Source organism: Danio rerio, chromosome 15 (assembly GCF_052040795.2).
Source record: "Danio rerio strain M-AB ecotype USA chromosome 15, GRCz13ab, whole genome shotgun sequence".
Lineage (NCBI taxonomy): Eukaryota > Metazoa > Chordata > Actinopteri > Cypriniformes > Danionidae > Danio > Danio rerio.
The window spans coordinates 22,767,088-22,782,500 of record NC_141035.1 but is presented as its reverse complement, the minus strand read 5'-3'; the positions used below and the strand labels follow the sequence as shown (position 1 = coordinate 22,782,500).

General features: G+C 36.8%; 2 protein-coding genes across 3 annotated transcripts in view; one reads left to right on the top strand and one right to left on the bottom strand.

The window, feature by feature from the left end:
* Positions 1-15,413, bottom strand: part of LOC147833651 (uncharacterized) — a 734,785-nt gene that overhangs the window by 679,756 nt on the left and 39,616 nt on the right. The window lies entirely within an intron of this gene.
* The window catches only part of med13b (mediator complex subunit 13b), a 62,248-nt gene that overhangs the window by 25,345 nt on the left and 21,490 nt on the right, over positions 1-15,413 (top strand). For both annotated transcript variants that reach the window (XR_015508705.1, NM_001083838.2), the window contains 9 exon segments: positions 2,269-2,428; positions 2,548-2,655; positions 4,774-5,478; positions 8,920-9,136; positions 9,219-9,246; positions 9,334-9,455; positions 10,260-10,347; positions 11,174-11,355; positions 11,442-11,641. Coding sequence is in view for 1 of the 2 variants with exons in the window: in NM_001083838.2 (NP_001077307.2) it covers positions 2,269-2,428; positions 2,548-2,655; positions 4,774-5,478; positions 8,920-9,136; positions 9,219-9,246; positions 9,334-9,455; positions 10,260-10,347; positions 11,174-11,355; positions 11,442-11,641 (1,810 nt within the window). In the remaining variant the exon portion in view is untranslated.

Sequence of the window (15,413 nt, the reverse complement as noted above, 5' to 3'; positions counted from 1 at the left end):
GGCTTGCCAAGTGGGAAAAAAACAGGCTTGTTGAAGTGCTTGTTAAACGGCAGACGCAGGAGACCCGTCGACAGAACTTACACCCTCTGTCAATGAAGTCGCCGGTGTGTAAGCATTTTGTCGTGTTGTCGACAAAAAAAACCCCCACAGTTTTGCAAGCTCTGCTATGTACGTATTACGTATGGTTCGTCCGATAGACAACACCGGCATCGCGATCCTCCGCCCACCCCCGTTGCAAATCCACTCATGAAAAGTACACACTCAGGCCCTGTTTATACTGTCTTTGTTTTTAAATGGCATTTTAGAACGACAACGATTTGACATCCACAGTGGCGTGTAGCATTTCTGAGCAGCCCTCCTTCCTCTCTACCTCTGAAAATGCACATTACGTGACCACAAAGACACAGACGCACTCACAGCCATGCGCTCGAGACAGCAGGTCCAGGCAGTCAGAGGACTGCTTCAATCTTTCACTCACTTGTACTTAGTCATTTTAGCAAACACCTCAGATACTGTTGGCTGGTTCCTGTAGGTTGTGCGTCTTTTATTTTACCGATGCCATTATAACGACACAGATCACTGCCTATTCACGAGTCCCGCAGAAAAAGTGATTGACAAGTAGTAATTATGTGTGTATCTTGCCTTTATTCATTTACTGTATGATTTGTTTATGGGTAAAACAAAGACTATACAGGTCAGGTAGTTTAAACGGTAGGCTATAAATAATTAATTGGTCATTAATTAATTAATTATTCATAATCGAAAATCGAATCGAATCGTGCCTTTAGAATTGAAAATGTAATCGAATCGAGGATTTGGAGGGTAGTGACACCCTTAGCACGTTCTAGACATGCACGCGCTCTTTCCAGCAATCTTTCTCCCGCATTCACACAGCGCATTAAGCGCTTTTGATTAAGACAACACTCTGTTTAGAAGTCTACAGCGATTTTTGATTAATTAGATTAAGGTCATAATCGTACCAAACAGAAATTGAATTCAGATGTGGGGTATGACAATTTTAGTTGCATTATTGAAATGCAGTACAGACATGTGTACACCTTAATCAAACTATTAACATTGTGTAGGATTTTTGCTGCATTTTGAGACAGGATATTCCATACGAAGCTGGTTGACACTATTCTCTGCACCTACTGAGTCAGAGAAGGACAACAGACAACTGCATCGTGAAATGCTGAGGTTTTTGTTCCATTCAGCGTGCGATATCACATTTCATTAAAATAAATCTTCCTTTCAGCAGTTCATAGTTGCATACAATATCTCGTTTGTCACGGGAGGCATAAATGAAATGTTCCTCATTGAAAGTGAAAGTGCCAAAGTGCAGTTAAAGTTGTCAAATTAAAAATGAAACACCTGAAATTGCATAAATTGTGGAGAATATGGTGACGCAGTAACAATAACCGAATTATTTGCTGTAACATGTAAAATATGTTGTATTTTATTATTTAAAATATATTGTATTGAAAAATAATTGTTTCTTTGGTGCACCGTGATGCAGACACGTACAATTTGGTAACGGTTCAGTAATTGATCCAAACAGGTTATTACATACGAATGTCATTTCGATATGTCGCAGTAGAATACAACGTCGAAGAAGGTGAGCGCAAGTAGTTAAAAAGCAGAAACTCGGTTTACTGCGTGTGTTTGATGGACAGTCATTCAATCCCCTATTGTGCTGTTGTGGAGAAAATGAAAGTAACCTCCATTTTTCTCTCTCAATCAGTGTGGCCCATTTAACCTGCTGGCATGGTGTTTTGACTCCTCTCAGCTGTTATAGCAATACTTTTGGTTTCAGACACAAGCGTGTCTGCAAATCGAGTTTTCTTCACTGCGTCTATCATCAATCAGCTGTCATCACCACGTTTGTTTATCACTGTCACTTATTGGTGAACAGCACCAGCGCATTAGAGCCAATTGCAGCCCTTTCTGTCAAGCGTGTGACCAATCATAGGCGTTTAACAGCTCGCTTGACAACCCTTAAAAAGCAAACGGGATAACATTTACGTTTGCTTAAAATAATAATTTAAAATAATAATTAATATTACATATATTAATACACAGTATTGTTGTTATTATTATTCATTCATTTCATTTTTTTTATTAATGTTTTAATAGATGAATTATGTTCTATGATAAATTATGTATAACAAGACCAGTACAATCAACAGCACTTGCTCATTCTAAGTTGCTGTCAAAACCATTAGTTATGTAATGTCTTGTATGTTTTTTTTTTTCTTTCCCTTTTTGCAGTCTCTCAGCCTGCCCAGAAGTGGGTAAAGCTCTCAGCAATGTCAGGCGTCTTTAGTGTGGACAGCAGCAGCCATCACGGAGGAAAGATCCCCCGCCGGCTAGCCAGTCAAATGGTGGAGCGAGTCTGGCAGGAGTGCAATATTAACCGAGCACAGAACAAGTAAGAATGTAAAATCTACATCATGACTGATTAGCCAGAGCAAATAACCTGGCAGTGAGAAATGGATTGAGTAAGAACAAAGCAAGTTCAGGCATTCGCTTTGATTTGTTTTTGTGCAGGAGAAAGTTTTCGACTATGTCTAATGGAGTTTGCGAGGAAGAAACCGACAAAGCTTCTGTTTGGGACTTTGTGGAGTCGTCTCAAAGGTCACAGTGCAGCTGCTCAAGGTATGCTCACAGGCTTCACTTTTGCAACAAAAAAGTATTTTTATTTAATAGAGACATAATTTTCATTCTACCTTGGCTTCAATGATTATTTCATCAATAGAAACCTGCCTAAAACAGAAACTATATTTAGTTCATTTAGTATATTTAGTATGCTGTGTGTGTGTTTTTGTGCTAGTCCTTATTGGCTGTTCAGGCCTCTCATTGATAAATCAATGGTATTGTAATGTTCAGTTGGTGGTAGGCCTGTCACAATATCTATATTTTAGTGTTTGATATATTGCATCAAAATATATTGCGATAAAATATATTTTTTTGTCTTTTTAAGACCATTTTAGGCAACTCTTTTTATAATGCTAAAATGACAATATAAGATAATGCAAGTACAATCTTCAAAAGAACATGTAATATTTAATTCTTAAGAATATTTCATTTAATTATAATAATTTTACCAACTTAATTATTAAGTGTTGGAATCAGAATATGAAAAGACTTATCATGAATAAATAATAATAAATGTTAACAAAAAAATGCAAGATAACAGATCTGGTAGCAGATATCACAGCCTCTATGTTCAGTTGTCAGACACCCACATAAAAATATACTAAAGTAATTTATGGTAAATACTATAGTGTGTTTTTTAACCATACCGACACCTCCAATATAGATAAGAGATAGAATTTCTAGAATTAGTTTTTATGTATAGGCGATATATATTGTATCATCAAAAAATGTTGAGGTCATTCCTTACCATGTTTTGTAGTCAATGCATGGATTATTGTGACAGACCTAGTAGGTGGTGGCAAATCCATGTCTTTAAATCATTAATTGAAATGATTTGTACAAAATATCTTATTTATATAAATATAAAGCAGCACTTTCTTTATGAATGGACTGTTGAATCTTTAGCCCACTTGAATAATTCAAAATCAGATTCATTCAGGTTTGAAACTCTGCAATGTTCTCTTCCCACTCTCTTAGGAACATTTTATTTAGGCTAAACAGAAAAAACAGATGCTAAATATTACCTTATTGAACAGTTGTATAAAATCAGCATCCCATTTTCATTAAAGCTTACATGTTACAAAATGTCACTCATGATATATATAATGTCTTAAAATACTTTTTAAAAAGTATAACTCATTCAAACTTGTCTATTTCTAACTGCATTTTAAGATGTTTTATCATTGCAGAGAAAAATGATGTACTCGATGTCTTTTTGCTCATTGCTTTGCAAAGTGATTGACATACATCATAGTGTCATTTTTCACGTAGTTAAAACTGCTCTTATGTTAGTATCAAAGTCAATAGTTAGTGCATTCACAGGCTTTCTAATAATTCTGTCAATTGGTTAATTTTTTCTTTTTAAAAACACATTTACATTAGAGCTGCATGGTGGCTACTTTGACTCATTCTCATACAAAGGTAGTCTTAACGCCAGGAGGAATTTATCGCTCTCTCTTGGAAGCACTTGCTGTTTCTCAATATGAGTCCTTAAGCGGTCTTGTATCCAAACGTCAATATCAACTGGTTCATTTCTTATCTCAAAAACTCAAGTACAGAGGATGCATGTTTAAATCTGTATGTGCTAACCTAACTGAAATTATTGTGCTTCAAGCACAAGCTGCTATGGCAAAAATGATGTCAACTGACACTGTATTTACAATCTACTGTAGAGTATTTAGGAGGAGATCTCAGAACTGTATTCACTGAAGCAATAAAATGAATCCCATATATTGCTTCAGCATTTTGTTGTTTGTGATGAGCAAGTGATGAGTAAGTCACTCATCAGAGCCCAACATAAATACCTTTGATTGGACACTGCATTCATAAGATCAATAAAAACATGTGCTTGACACTATTTATTTTTACATTTAATTTTATTATCATGACTGCACTTGTAATTTATTTGAATTATTCATTTCCTCCTCATTATTTTGGACTCTAGAGCAAAAGCTAACATAATGCAAATTAGTTTTAAACCCAAACATTAAAGACTCATTTTACACATTACATGAAAGTTAAAATCCCCAAAAAAGGATAACAGAGACACTCAAACTAAAACGTGTGAACGAATAAATGCTGGTTGATAACATTTCTATCTTTCATTTTTCATTCCAGGCTTAAAAACCAGAAACAGCGGGCATGTAGCACCCCAGGGCATCCTCCATCTGCTGGCCAGCCTCCTCAGCCCTCTACCAAACACAAGATGGCGGAGAAGCTGGAGAAGGGGGACAAGCAGCAGAAAAGGCCGCTGACGCCCTTCCACCACCGCAGCTCTCTGTGTGAAGAACAACCCAGCTTGGAGCAGGGAGAGAGCGTTCACCGACTGTGTCTGCAGGGTCATGAGGACAGCAGGTATCCCAGCCTCCACCACGCAGACGTCACCTCCAGCAAGACGCCAATGCTCCACAGCTCTGCGGATGAGATGGCAGGCTCCCCTCAGCCGCCACCGCTCAGCCCGCACCCCTGTGAACGTATGGAGGAAACAGCCGATGGCATGAAGAGTTCATCCTCACCCCTGCACCAACACTTTTACCCTCCTTCCTCTGAGCCCTGCCTGGAGCCCCAGAAACCCCCAGATGAATCCACATTAGACCCATTGCCCTTACCATGCCCACCTCCATACCCAGAGACACTAGAGGCCACCATATACGTGGGCTCAGCCATAAACCCCAATGAAGATACGACTCATAACCCCTGGAAGTACTTTAGGGTGCCTGGTGGGAGGAATTCAGATTTCCACACACCTCATCTTCCTGTGGTTGCGCACTTTGAGGATGGGAACAGGACTGGAGGGCAGGATGGCATTGTGTCCATTACTGAGTAAGTTTATATACTAATAATAACATAAAATACAAGGTGGTCTTCGGGTGCACTCGCACTATGCTATCCGAACCGTGCCAAGGCTCATTTCCCGGTTCGTTTGAGAAATGTGAGTGCTCTTAATCGGGCTCAGGCGCTGTTCAGTTGGTCGGCCCTGGCCTGATTGGAAGAAGTGTGCCAGAGCATGGTTTGGTTAGGCTTTTGTTACGATTGTAGTGTGAGTGCAAATCACTCCTGAGCTAGAAACTGTAAACACGACGTCACTTTTAAGGGGCCATTTCACATGGGCTTATTAATCACTCTTAATTTTCAATGAACGCAAACTGTTGTAGTTTAGTAAAAATGCACACCCTTCACTGCTTGACAACTGCACTTTCAGCAAACCTCTTTATACATGCAGCACGAGGACTTTTATGATTATTTATGAGTGTCAAAAGTGGTGGATCTGTTCAGTAAAATAATTTGACTGCATCTCGCTGCATATCAAACGACTAAAAATAATACAAAACGATATAACTGAAGCAATGTCCACTGTGCTGAGCTAGAGCACTTCTCTCTGTTAAACTGAACAGCACATTGTCGATGACACAATCGAGCTCAGGCTTGGATGCAATGTGAATGCCGGCTGTCAGGGGAGAGGGTAAGGGCACAACAGCGCTTTGGTGTGTTTATTCAAGGCAACCGTGCCTATTGAGAGTACGGCCTTAACTATTATGTACTTCAAAAGCCGCATTTCCACTGTTATTCCAAAAGCAAGCGGGCCAGGGCCAGTTGCGTTTCCACAGTCACTCCTGGGTTCTGATCGCAAAAACATGGCTTCCTCTAGGCCAGCAGCCAGCCATTTTCGGCCCACTGAACACCTTGGGCAAAGCGAGCCAGCTGGGGATTCAGGGTGGAGTGAAAGCAGAGGCGGAGTAGAGTCTGGTGTGCCACCATTACACTATTTTTCTGATCCCGCTCAAGAACATGTGGCAAAAATGAAATGTATATAAACATAAATAAAATATATATATATAGCTGGTCAGATTTAGATATTCCATAACACACTTTATTGGCTAGGTTTAAGATCGCTCTTATGGTTCCTTATTTAAAATAATATTTTAAGTAGTTTTCATTTAATAAGTGATATTTCTTTGCTTTGTCCTCTTTGATGTTTCAATAACACACAATAATCTTTACACCTCATTAAAGACAAAGCAGCCAGTAACTTCCAGTTTGTGCATGAAACGTGCATGTTTATATGCATGTATGTGTGTGGGAGACCGGGCGAAATAGGGCTCACTTTACAGCTCTGTCGATGCCGCGAGCAGCTGGATTTTTTCTTTGTTCGTTTGGAAATAATACAAAATATGAATACAGAAAGACATAAAATTTGACAAATTCACATATTCAGTGTCACATGTCTAGATAAAATAGCCTAATTGAAATCATTTAAATAATGACAAATGTGCTTTGGTTTTTTCCATTTTAATCGCTTCGTGATGATGCGATGATGTGCTTTATCTACCTGATTCTGATTTGATTTTCTTCTTCCCACTCAACTGGGCGGGTCGTGTGACGTTTGATTCGGTGGGTGTTCTGGGGTGGAGTTTGCGTGCTGCGCTGTCAGCTATTGGCCTGAGAGTGGAAACGTGACATGATTTCTGCCTCACTGTTTAAGCTCCTGGGGTAATGGCCTGGCCCGGCCTGGCCCGATTTAAAAACCATGGCTCTCACCGGCCTGACAGTGGAAATGCGGCTATAGTGTACTATGTGTTCATAATGCATTGCAGAACACTTCTGGTGGAATGTAGGTATGGGTTAGGGACAGGTTTGGTGATATGGGTAGGTCTAAGGGTGGTGTAAGGAATGGACAAGTGTATTTACAAATGTAATTACAGAAATTAATTACAGATGCATTTACATGCAGGTATTTAATCAATCATAAGTACTATGTTAAAATGTGTATTCACGCAATAAGTATTTTGTAGCTTAATTTTAGCGTAATTACAATGTAGTCAAGGCCTCCTAATGTAAAGTGGGACCAGAACACTTTTTTGTGTAATAGATTTAAAAATAAATTAAATCCTTTTCTTTGGCTTAATAGAGCTGAACTCCAACAATTTTTATTTGGCATGATTGGTACTGAATTTCAAGTACATCGGTTGAAAGCCTTTTCAAAACATGGCCTCGCCTGTGTGAAAAAGTTATTTGTTTTATACTCTGCTGAGAATAGGTCACCTTTTAACATCTTAATTATGGATTGTTAATGCAAAAGGCAAGTTGCGCTTCCACAAAGAACATTTCTTTGGCCCTTTTGCAAGTTGTTTTGCTTCAGTGGTTGTCAATAACATGAGGCAGCTTTGCTGAAAAATAATTGGTCCAAGCATGTTTTTGACTAGTTAATGGCAGAAGCAGAGAGACTGAGCTGGACCCTGTTGATTGCTTGATATTCTAGTGCACTGTCTGGAATCTAATGATGTTTTGCATGAACGAATAGTCAATATTCACTTAATAATAATAATAACAATAAGAGTAAGTATTATTATTATTATTATAGTTCTTTATTATAATAATAATTATTATTTGTGATAGTTCAAAGTAACTGAGATAATACAATAGCAGAATTTATTTTGAAATGCTAAATCTTGTTACATTGTAAATGTTTTTGCTGTCACTTCTGATTAGTCTATGCATCCTTGTTTAATTGTAAAAATAGTAACCTCTTTTCAGCTATTTTATATTTTATTTCATTCAGCGTAGAATGTAAAACACCAGTAACACTTTACAATAGGGATTACTATAGTGAACTAATAATGTTAACATTTACAAATGGATTATTAACATTGCTTGTTAACATTAATTAATTAATGCCCCGTGAGTTAACAAAAACTTCTATTGAACAACTATATTTTCATTAACTAATGTTAACAAACATATAAACAATTTAATAAATGTATTTTTCATTGTTTTTCATGTTAATAACTACATTAACTATGTCTCCCTTATTTTAAAGTGTGACCCAAATACATTTCGGTAATGTGCCATAAAAACCTGGCTCTTGTGCCTCTTAAATTCCATCAAAATTCAAATGTCCATTTTGAATGACATATGCATTACATAAGTCACTTTGGGAGCATATTTCAGCTGATTAAAATAATTTAGAAAATACTTATTTGCTTAATCTACCATATCCTACTGAATATATCAAATTCAGTTATTAAAGTGCAGTTCTTAATAACAAGAACAGATTAAATAAAAGACGCTTGCATTCTCAGTTGCTCTCACATAACAGTTTAAACCATTAAGTTTACCACTTTTAAATATAATGCCATCTTATGCAATCTATTTTGTTTATACACTTAAAAAGCTGATAGCAACCTGATCGTTCAGACTCTGTTTCTCCCAATGACTAGTTGTGTAATATAGTGTGGGGGTGTTGTTTTTCTTCCTTTTTTTTAGGATGATGTCCTCTTCCAAAAGGCCTCTGAAGGTGTCTGAAGAGCTGGTGAAGATGTACGAGCATAAGAAAAACCAGTATCTATCATCGGCTGTGTGTGATGAAGATCCAGAGCAAGAATCTGATCCTTACGCTTTTGAGGAAGGAGATGAGGAGTTTAATTTCTCAGATAAAGATAAAAAGTCTGGACCAGAGAGAGAGGCTGGGAAAAAAGCTAAGGTCAGACAGTGATTCTTTTAGAAGAATGTTGAGTCAAATGAACGTTTTTATTCATTACAATATTTCTTTGCTTGACTTTTAGAGGGAAGATGGCAGTTCATCTTCTGATGGTGAGTGGAATACCCTGGCATGTTATTTCTAAAATAAAATGTTTTAGTGTTTCTGAGGTTCATCTTGAACATTTGTTGTTTGCGCAGATGCCCAGGGTTCAGGTGGTAGTAAACCACTTCCTACAACCAGCTTGATCCATGAGACCGATCTGGTCGTGTCCATTAATGACCTGGACAACCTTTTTAACTCTGACGAGGATGACCTTACGGTTAGTAGCCACTACTTACATGCACACTGTGACGTTTGTTGTAAAAAGTGAAAAAAGTTTAAAGACTTTTTCAAAGTCACATGAATTGTTCAGGTGTGAGCTTTTCCACAGACTTCAACAGAATGTAAAAATCTTAATGATTTTGTGGGTCTCCTCTTTCAAATCTGATCTTTAATTTGTTTTCTCTATTGGATTCAAATCAGGTGATTGGCTAGGCCATTCTGCAGCTTATTTTTCTTTCTGTGATAGCATTTGAGAGTTTCCTTCGCTTTGTTTTGGATCGTTGTCTTGCTGAAATGTCCACCCTAGTTTCATCTTCATCCTCCTGATAATGTAGATGTTGCAATGAAGCAGCTAATATTAATTTACACTGACAGAGTTATTACACATAACTTAATTTGTAAACTAATTAATATTGTTTTCTTTGCATATATGAATTTCTTTAGTTGTTACCAACATCCAGGGAAAATTTCAAGTCAACGACACCTTTAGAAATAAGTTTTCTGACAACAATGCTGATGTGTTCAATACTTATTTTTCCTGCTGTATATAAAATCCATTGCAGCTTTATTCTGTCCCTTTTTGCTTTGAATTGTAGTTAGTGAAGCCCTGTGATTAATGAATCTTTTGGATTTTGTGATATGTGTATGTACACCAAACTAGAGAGTGCTCGGTAGTATGTTTCCGCGCTTTGGATCTCGTGCCTCATTAGGAAAGCTCTTAGGTGGTCATAAAGTTCTTTATTTGCTGAACTAAGGGAACAGTAGAGCAATTAAAGTGAGCTTGTCTTTGTGTTACTCTCAGCAACCTGGATCCAGGAGAGCTGCCGGTGGAGCCGAGGAGAAATTTGGTGGGAAGGAACCAAAACCTGCAGCGCCAGACCCCCTGCCTTGTGCGTGTCACACATGTTCACCCTTGCTGACCCATGCTACATGTGTAACTAATGTTGCTGAAGAGAATGCGCCAATAAAAATTCATATAGTCCATAGAGATTGACAGAATTCTTGTGTTGATTCTTTTAAAGCTATGTAGGAATGTGTTGGTAATTGGCTAATATTATAGCAGGTTCTTTTTTATGTTGCTAACTTGCAATCAAAAATTATATTCAAGCTTTTTTGCTTGAGTTTTACAATTTGTTTTGCCATCTCAGTTAAAGTTTTTTACTGATGATGTTGTAATACTTAAATAGCTTGTAATACTTATAGTCATTGTACAAAAAAGTAAAAAAATATTTAATTCAAATAGTTAAATAATTAATGAGTATCAGATAAGTTAAATAGATACAAACTGAGAATTTAGAGAATTTGCCAACTTGTTTAAATGTAATAATTTAATAATAAGTTAAAAAAAATCTCAAATAAATATAACGATAAAGATAATAAAACAAAGTTAATCCAAAACATTAGAAACTTGAAAATTTCAATTGCTCTAATACAAAATGAATAATAGTATCGTTTTATTATTGTATATATTGGCCATTTGCACAGGCATTATCCAAAATGTTAATATCCATACATACCTAGAAATATCTCCTGCTTATTTCATAGCTGCTGTAAAGCTAGTTTGTTCTAGAGCTACTTATTCTCTCCAACGCAGCCCGTTATAGTGCTGCGCAAGTCATCACAGTTCGAGACCCTTAATGGCCAGCATCTGTTACCTATTTTCTATTTTTAGTGCCAAAAAGTCAGTTCCTTCATTGTGTGTGTTTATTGATCTAGGCTGTGCAGACCTGCACCAGATGTTCCCAACCCCTCCGTCACTGGATCAGGGTTACTCTCCTATAAACATGGGCAACACAGAGTCAGCAGCTGGCCTTTCTCTTCTGGATGGGGCCATGAGCGGGAACTTCAAGATGGAGGTGGAGGAGGGTTTCTGCAGCCCTAAACCCTCCGAGATTAAGGTTTTTTTTTTTTAATTGCTGCGACAGATTTTCAAAAAGAAACTTCTTGTGATGCGAGACACTGATCATTTGTCGTTTTTTTTCAGGATTTCTCCTACGTGTTTAAGCCAGAGTCCTGCCAAGTGCTCATCGGCTGCTCTCTTTACGCCCCTCTGAAGACGCTGCCCAGTCAGTGTCTGCTTCCTGTCAAGCTTCCAGAAGAATGTGTGTACCGGCCCAGCTGGACAGTTGGCAAACTGGAGATGCTGCAGCCGATGGCAGCCATGACCTTTCTCAACAAGGACAGGTAAAAAATAGCCAAGAAATATGTGATTTTTTACTTTCTACCAATCAGATTTTAAGTGTTTCTCTGCCTAATTTTACATTAAACATTAACGCCTGTATTTAAATAAACAAAAATCTAGATTTTTATAAAAACTAAAACTTAGTAAACTAAAAAAATCTACAATATTAAATTTTTTATTATTAAATTATTATTGTAATAGTAAATGTATTGAAATAAAATATTTTTTTATATGAAATAATTTAATCTTTTTCATCTTGGCCATTTGAAAAATTCCTCAGCATTTAGCCCTTTATGAGCTTAAAAAAAAAAAAAAAGGTCTTTAATTTTTAATGGTCTTAAAAATGTCTTAAGGTCTTTAATTTAAATAAATTGGTGTAACGTTCAGAAACCCTGCATCTGTTTTGGAATTTTCTCTGTATTTGGAAGCATCCATATTGTGTAAATAAACTGCTGAAAATGTTTGCTTCTCAATCACACCAGTCATGATCAAATTTATCAGTTAGATTTAAGCATTTAGATCAGGGGTAACCAATCCTGGTCCTGGAGGGCCGGTGTCCCTGCAGGGTTTAGTTCCAACTTGCCTCAACACACCTGCCTGGATGTTTTAAGTATGTCAAATAAGAGCTTGATTAGCTTGTTCAGGTGTGTTTGATTAGGGTTGGAGGTAAAATCTGCAGGGCACCGGCCCTCCAGGAACAAGTTTGGTGACCCCTGATTTAGATCATGTACCCGAAACAGCCGCAGTTGCAAATAAGATGGGGACTGGTGGCGCTGTAGCACAAAAAACGGTTTTGAAAACCAGTTTAGAACCTAAAGAGAAGATTTCTGGAAAAGAATGGATGTCAAATTGTTTGTCTTGAGTGTCTAAGATCAAAGTTTTTGGATAAAACTTGCCGCAGTGACTTCAAAAACAACAAATAGGAAGTTGCATGAGAATTGCAGAGAAAATGGGACTGTGTTAGGTTTCGTGAAAGTTTTTTTATTTTATTTTATTTTTTTTAATAAAGCATGATAGATTGACTTTGAGGGGTATTGCACGAATGTGGAACCATGAAAGCCAGGATAACAGAAAAAGGGTCCTCCTGGCTTACCCTGTTGCATGTTTGCTGATCCAGGATGAGTCGCTATGTCAAGCTGGATGTAGATAGCCACGATGAGTGCACATTCACAACATTACAAGACCACAGGATCAATCACTGAGTCAATGATGCAAACACTGATAAAACTTATTAAATTCAATGAAACATACTACTTTTCAATTCTAATAATTGGAAAATATATGTAAAAAGCCCATTCATTTCTTGTACCATTGATCACAAAACATATAAATCACTAGGATTAATCTTAGCCTGGTTGTTAGCCTGCTTTGAAGAATGAGTAAAGAATAAATCTCTGTAGTAACTTCATTTAGCTTAATAAGCCTGCTTTCATACCACTGAGTCAAGGATAAATTCAGTCAGGATAGCCTTAAAATCTAAGCTAAATCTTGTGTCTTACTAATGGGCAATACCCCTCTGGAGTAGAACCTTCATTTGTTGTTGTATGTTTTGCAATAGACGAGATTAATCCAAATGGAAAAATGACGAGATGCATTTATAAGGAGAGAAAAAAAAGATCAACATGAATATAGTACTGTGCAGCGTGTCTTGAATTTTTCCTAAACAATCAATTGTCCAGCAAATAAAATGGTGTAAGACACTTTCCGAAGTGGAGATTTATCAAGATTGCTGTCGACGTAGTCAATATTTCCTTGTTTGTTCATCTGTATCAAATTCAACGTTTGATTAAACATTGAGTAATCGTAGCTTTCATTAGCACATTGGCTTGAATGGAAGGCTTTTAAACAGATTGATTTATTTAGGAGGGGGTATCTTATGCGTGTAGCAGGTGGCGGTTGAAGTAAATGGGTCAGGTTTTTAACAAGCACAGAACACACTCTTCTCTACTCTTTGTGGTCCAGGCAGCTGCCAGCCCAAAATAGCCATTCAATATTAATGATAGTGCAGCCTTAATTGAGGCAAGTGTCCACAGCGATGATGCCAAACGCACTCAACTTTTAAGAATGTCTACCTGCATCTGTTTCACTGCTGGTATGCATGTCTGCCACATCCGAGCGCTTCTCTCCAAAACGACTTCATTTTGGGAGCTGTTTTGCATTAAACGTACCAGCTGTTCCAATAGTGATTTTAGTATGTTCATGAATTCCTGCCGAGAAACAACAGGTGTAGTTAAACTTAAAGGAAGGAGGGAGATGTTGAGGACTCTATAATTGTATGCATTTTTTGTAAATTGATCCAGATGCAGATGAGTAGAACGCAGAGCTTTAAAAATTGCACAGTTTAGCACCAAATTATGTTTTTACACTGTGAGAAACCTATCTATGAATTTTAAATGTTCGTTTAGTCAAAGTAAGTGCACATTATTTATTCTATGTCATGAAATCTGCATTTACCTGCCTTTTGTGTTTTAATTTGCAAGTCAGAGCAGATATACGTTATTTTTTTCTTGTTTGTTTGTTTGTTTGTTTGTTTTTGAGAAGTTAACCCATTAAAAAAAACACTCTAAGAATATTTTTTTCATTAATTTATTTGGTTAAAATGCGTTCCTCACACCATACCACAGTAAATTGCCACAAAATTACCATGTGACCCTGAAGACTGGGGTAAAAAAAGCAGAAATATTGGTTTTGTTCATTTATTAATTTTCCTTTGGCTTAGTCTCTATTTCAGAGGTCGCGACAGCAGAATGAACTACCAACTATTTTAGCATATGTTTTATGAAGCGGATGCCCGTTCTGCTGCAACACAATTCTGGGAAACACCCATGCACTCTCACATTCATACACATACACCAAGGTCAATTTAGTTTACTCTGTTCACCTTTAGCACGTGTTTGGACTGTGGGGGAAATCACGGAGCACACGGAGGAAACCCATGCTAATATGGGGAGATCATCCAAACAGTTCTAACCACTGAGCTAGCATGCTGCATGTTATTGCATTTCTAAATGATATTTTAAGGTGTATTATATTAAAATTTTTACCATTTAAAACGGAGGTCGGGAACCTTTTTTTCTAAGTGTGTGTCTGTGTATATATAAATTTAAATATAGCATCACATTTTGAAGAAGTAGATGACTTTATTTAAATTTTGGGAAATAACTTTTTTTTTTTTTCTGAAAAGCAGCACAATTTACTAACATTTTATTATTATAAAAAAAGTTACTTAAAATAAGTCAAATTAAAGTAGCCTATGCAGCAACGTTTTAAGTGTGGCTAGTTATAAAGAACAGACATCCTTTTTTACTGTTTATTAAAAAATAAAGAGCAAACAACTTATGTATCTATGGTAATTATACCCACGCTTAGTTAACACAGAATTGCAAGTTATTTGCCCTTTATTGATGTTGTGATTTAAGTTTGTCCACAACAACACACACGTGCACTGGTCGAAACATGTTTTTATTGTACACCGAGTTTGTATTTATTTTGCTGTAAAAGTTACAATAAAAATGAAACTGTAATTGTATTTTCACAAGGAAACTGATTTCAAGTGCAGGTATTTTTTTTTTAAACTGTCAAATATTACTAAACGGAGAGCCATGATTTTTTTTTTAAAAAGCCACAGGTTCTCTACCTCTGATTTAAAATGTTAATTTGACACCAAAATTGCACACCTTTTGTGTTAAATTCATGGTTTCATTTTGCATTAAACGTGTATTAAAATCATTGTTTAATATTTGTATATACCTGCTTAACTGGTTTCTATTGGCC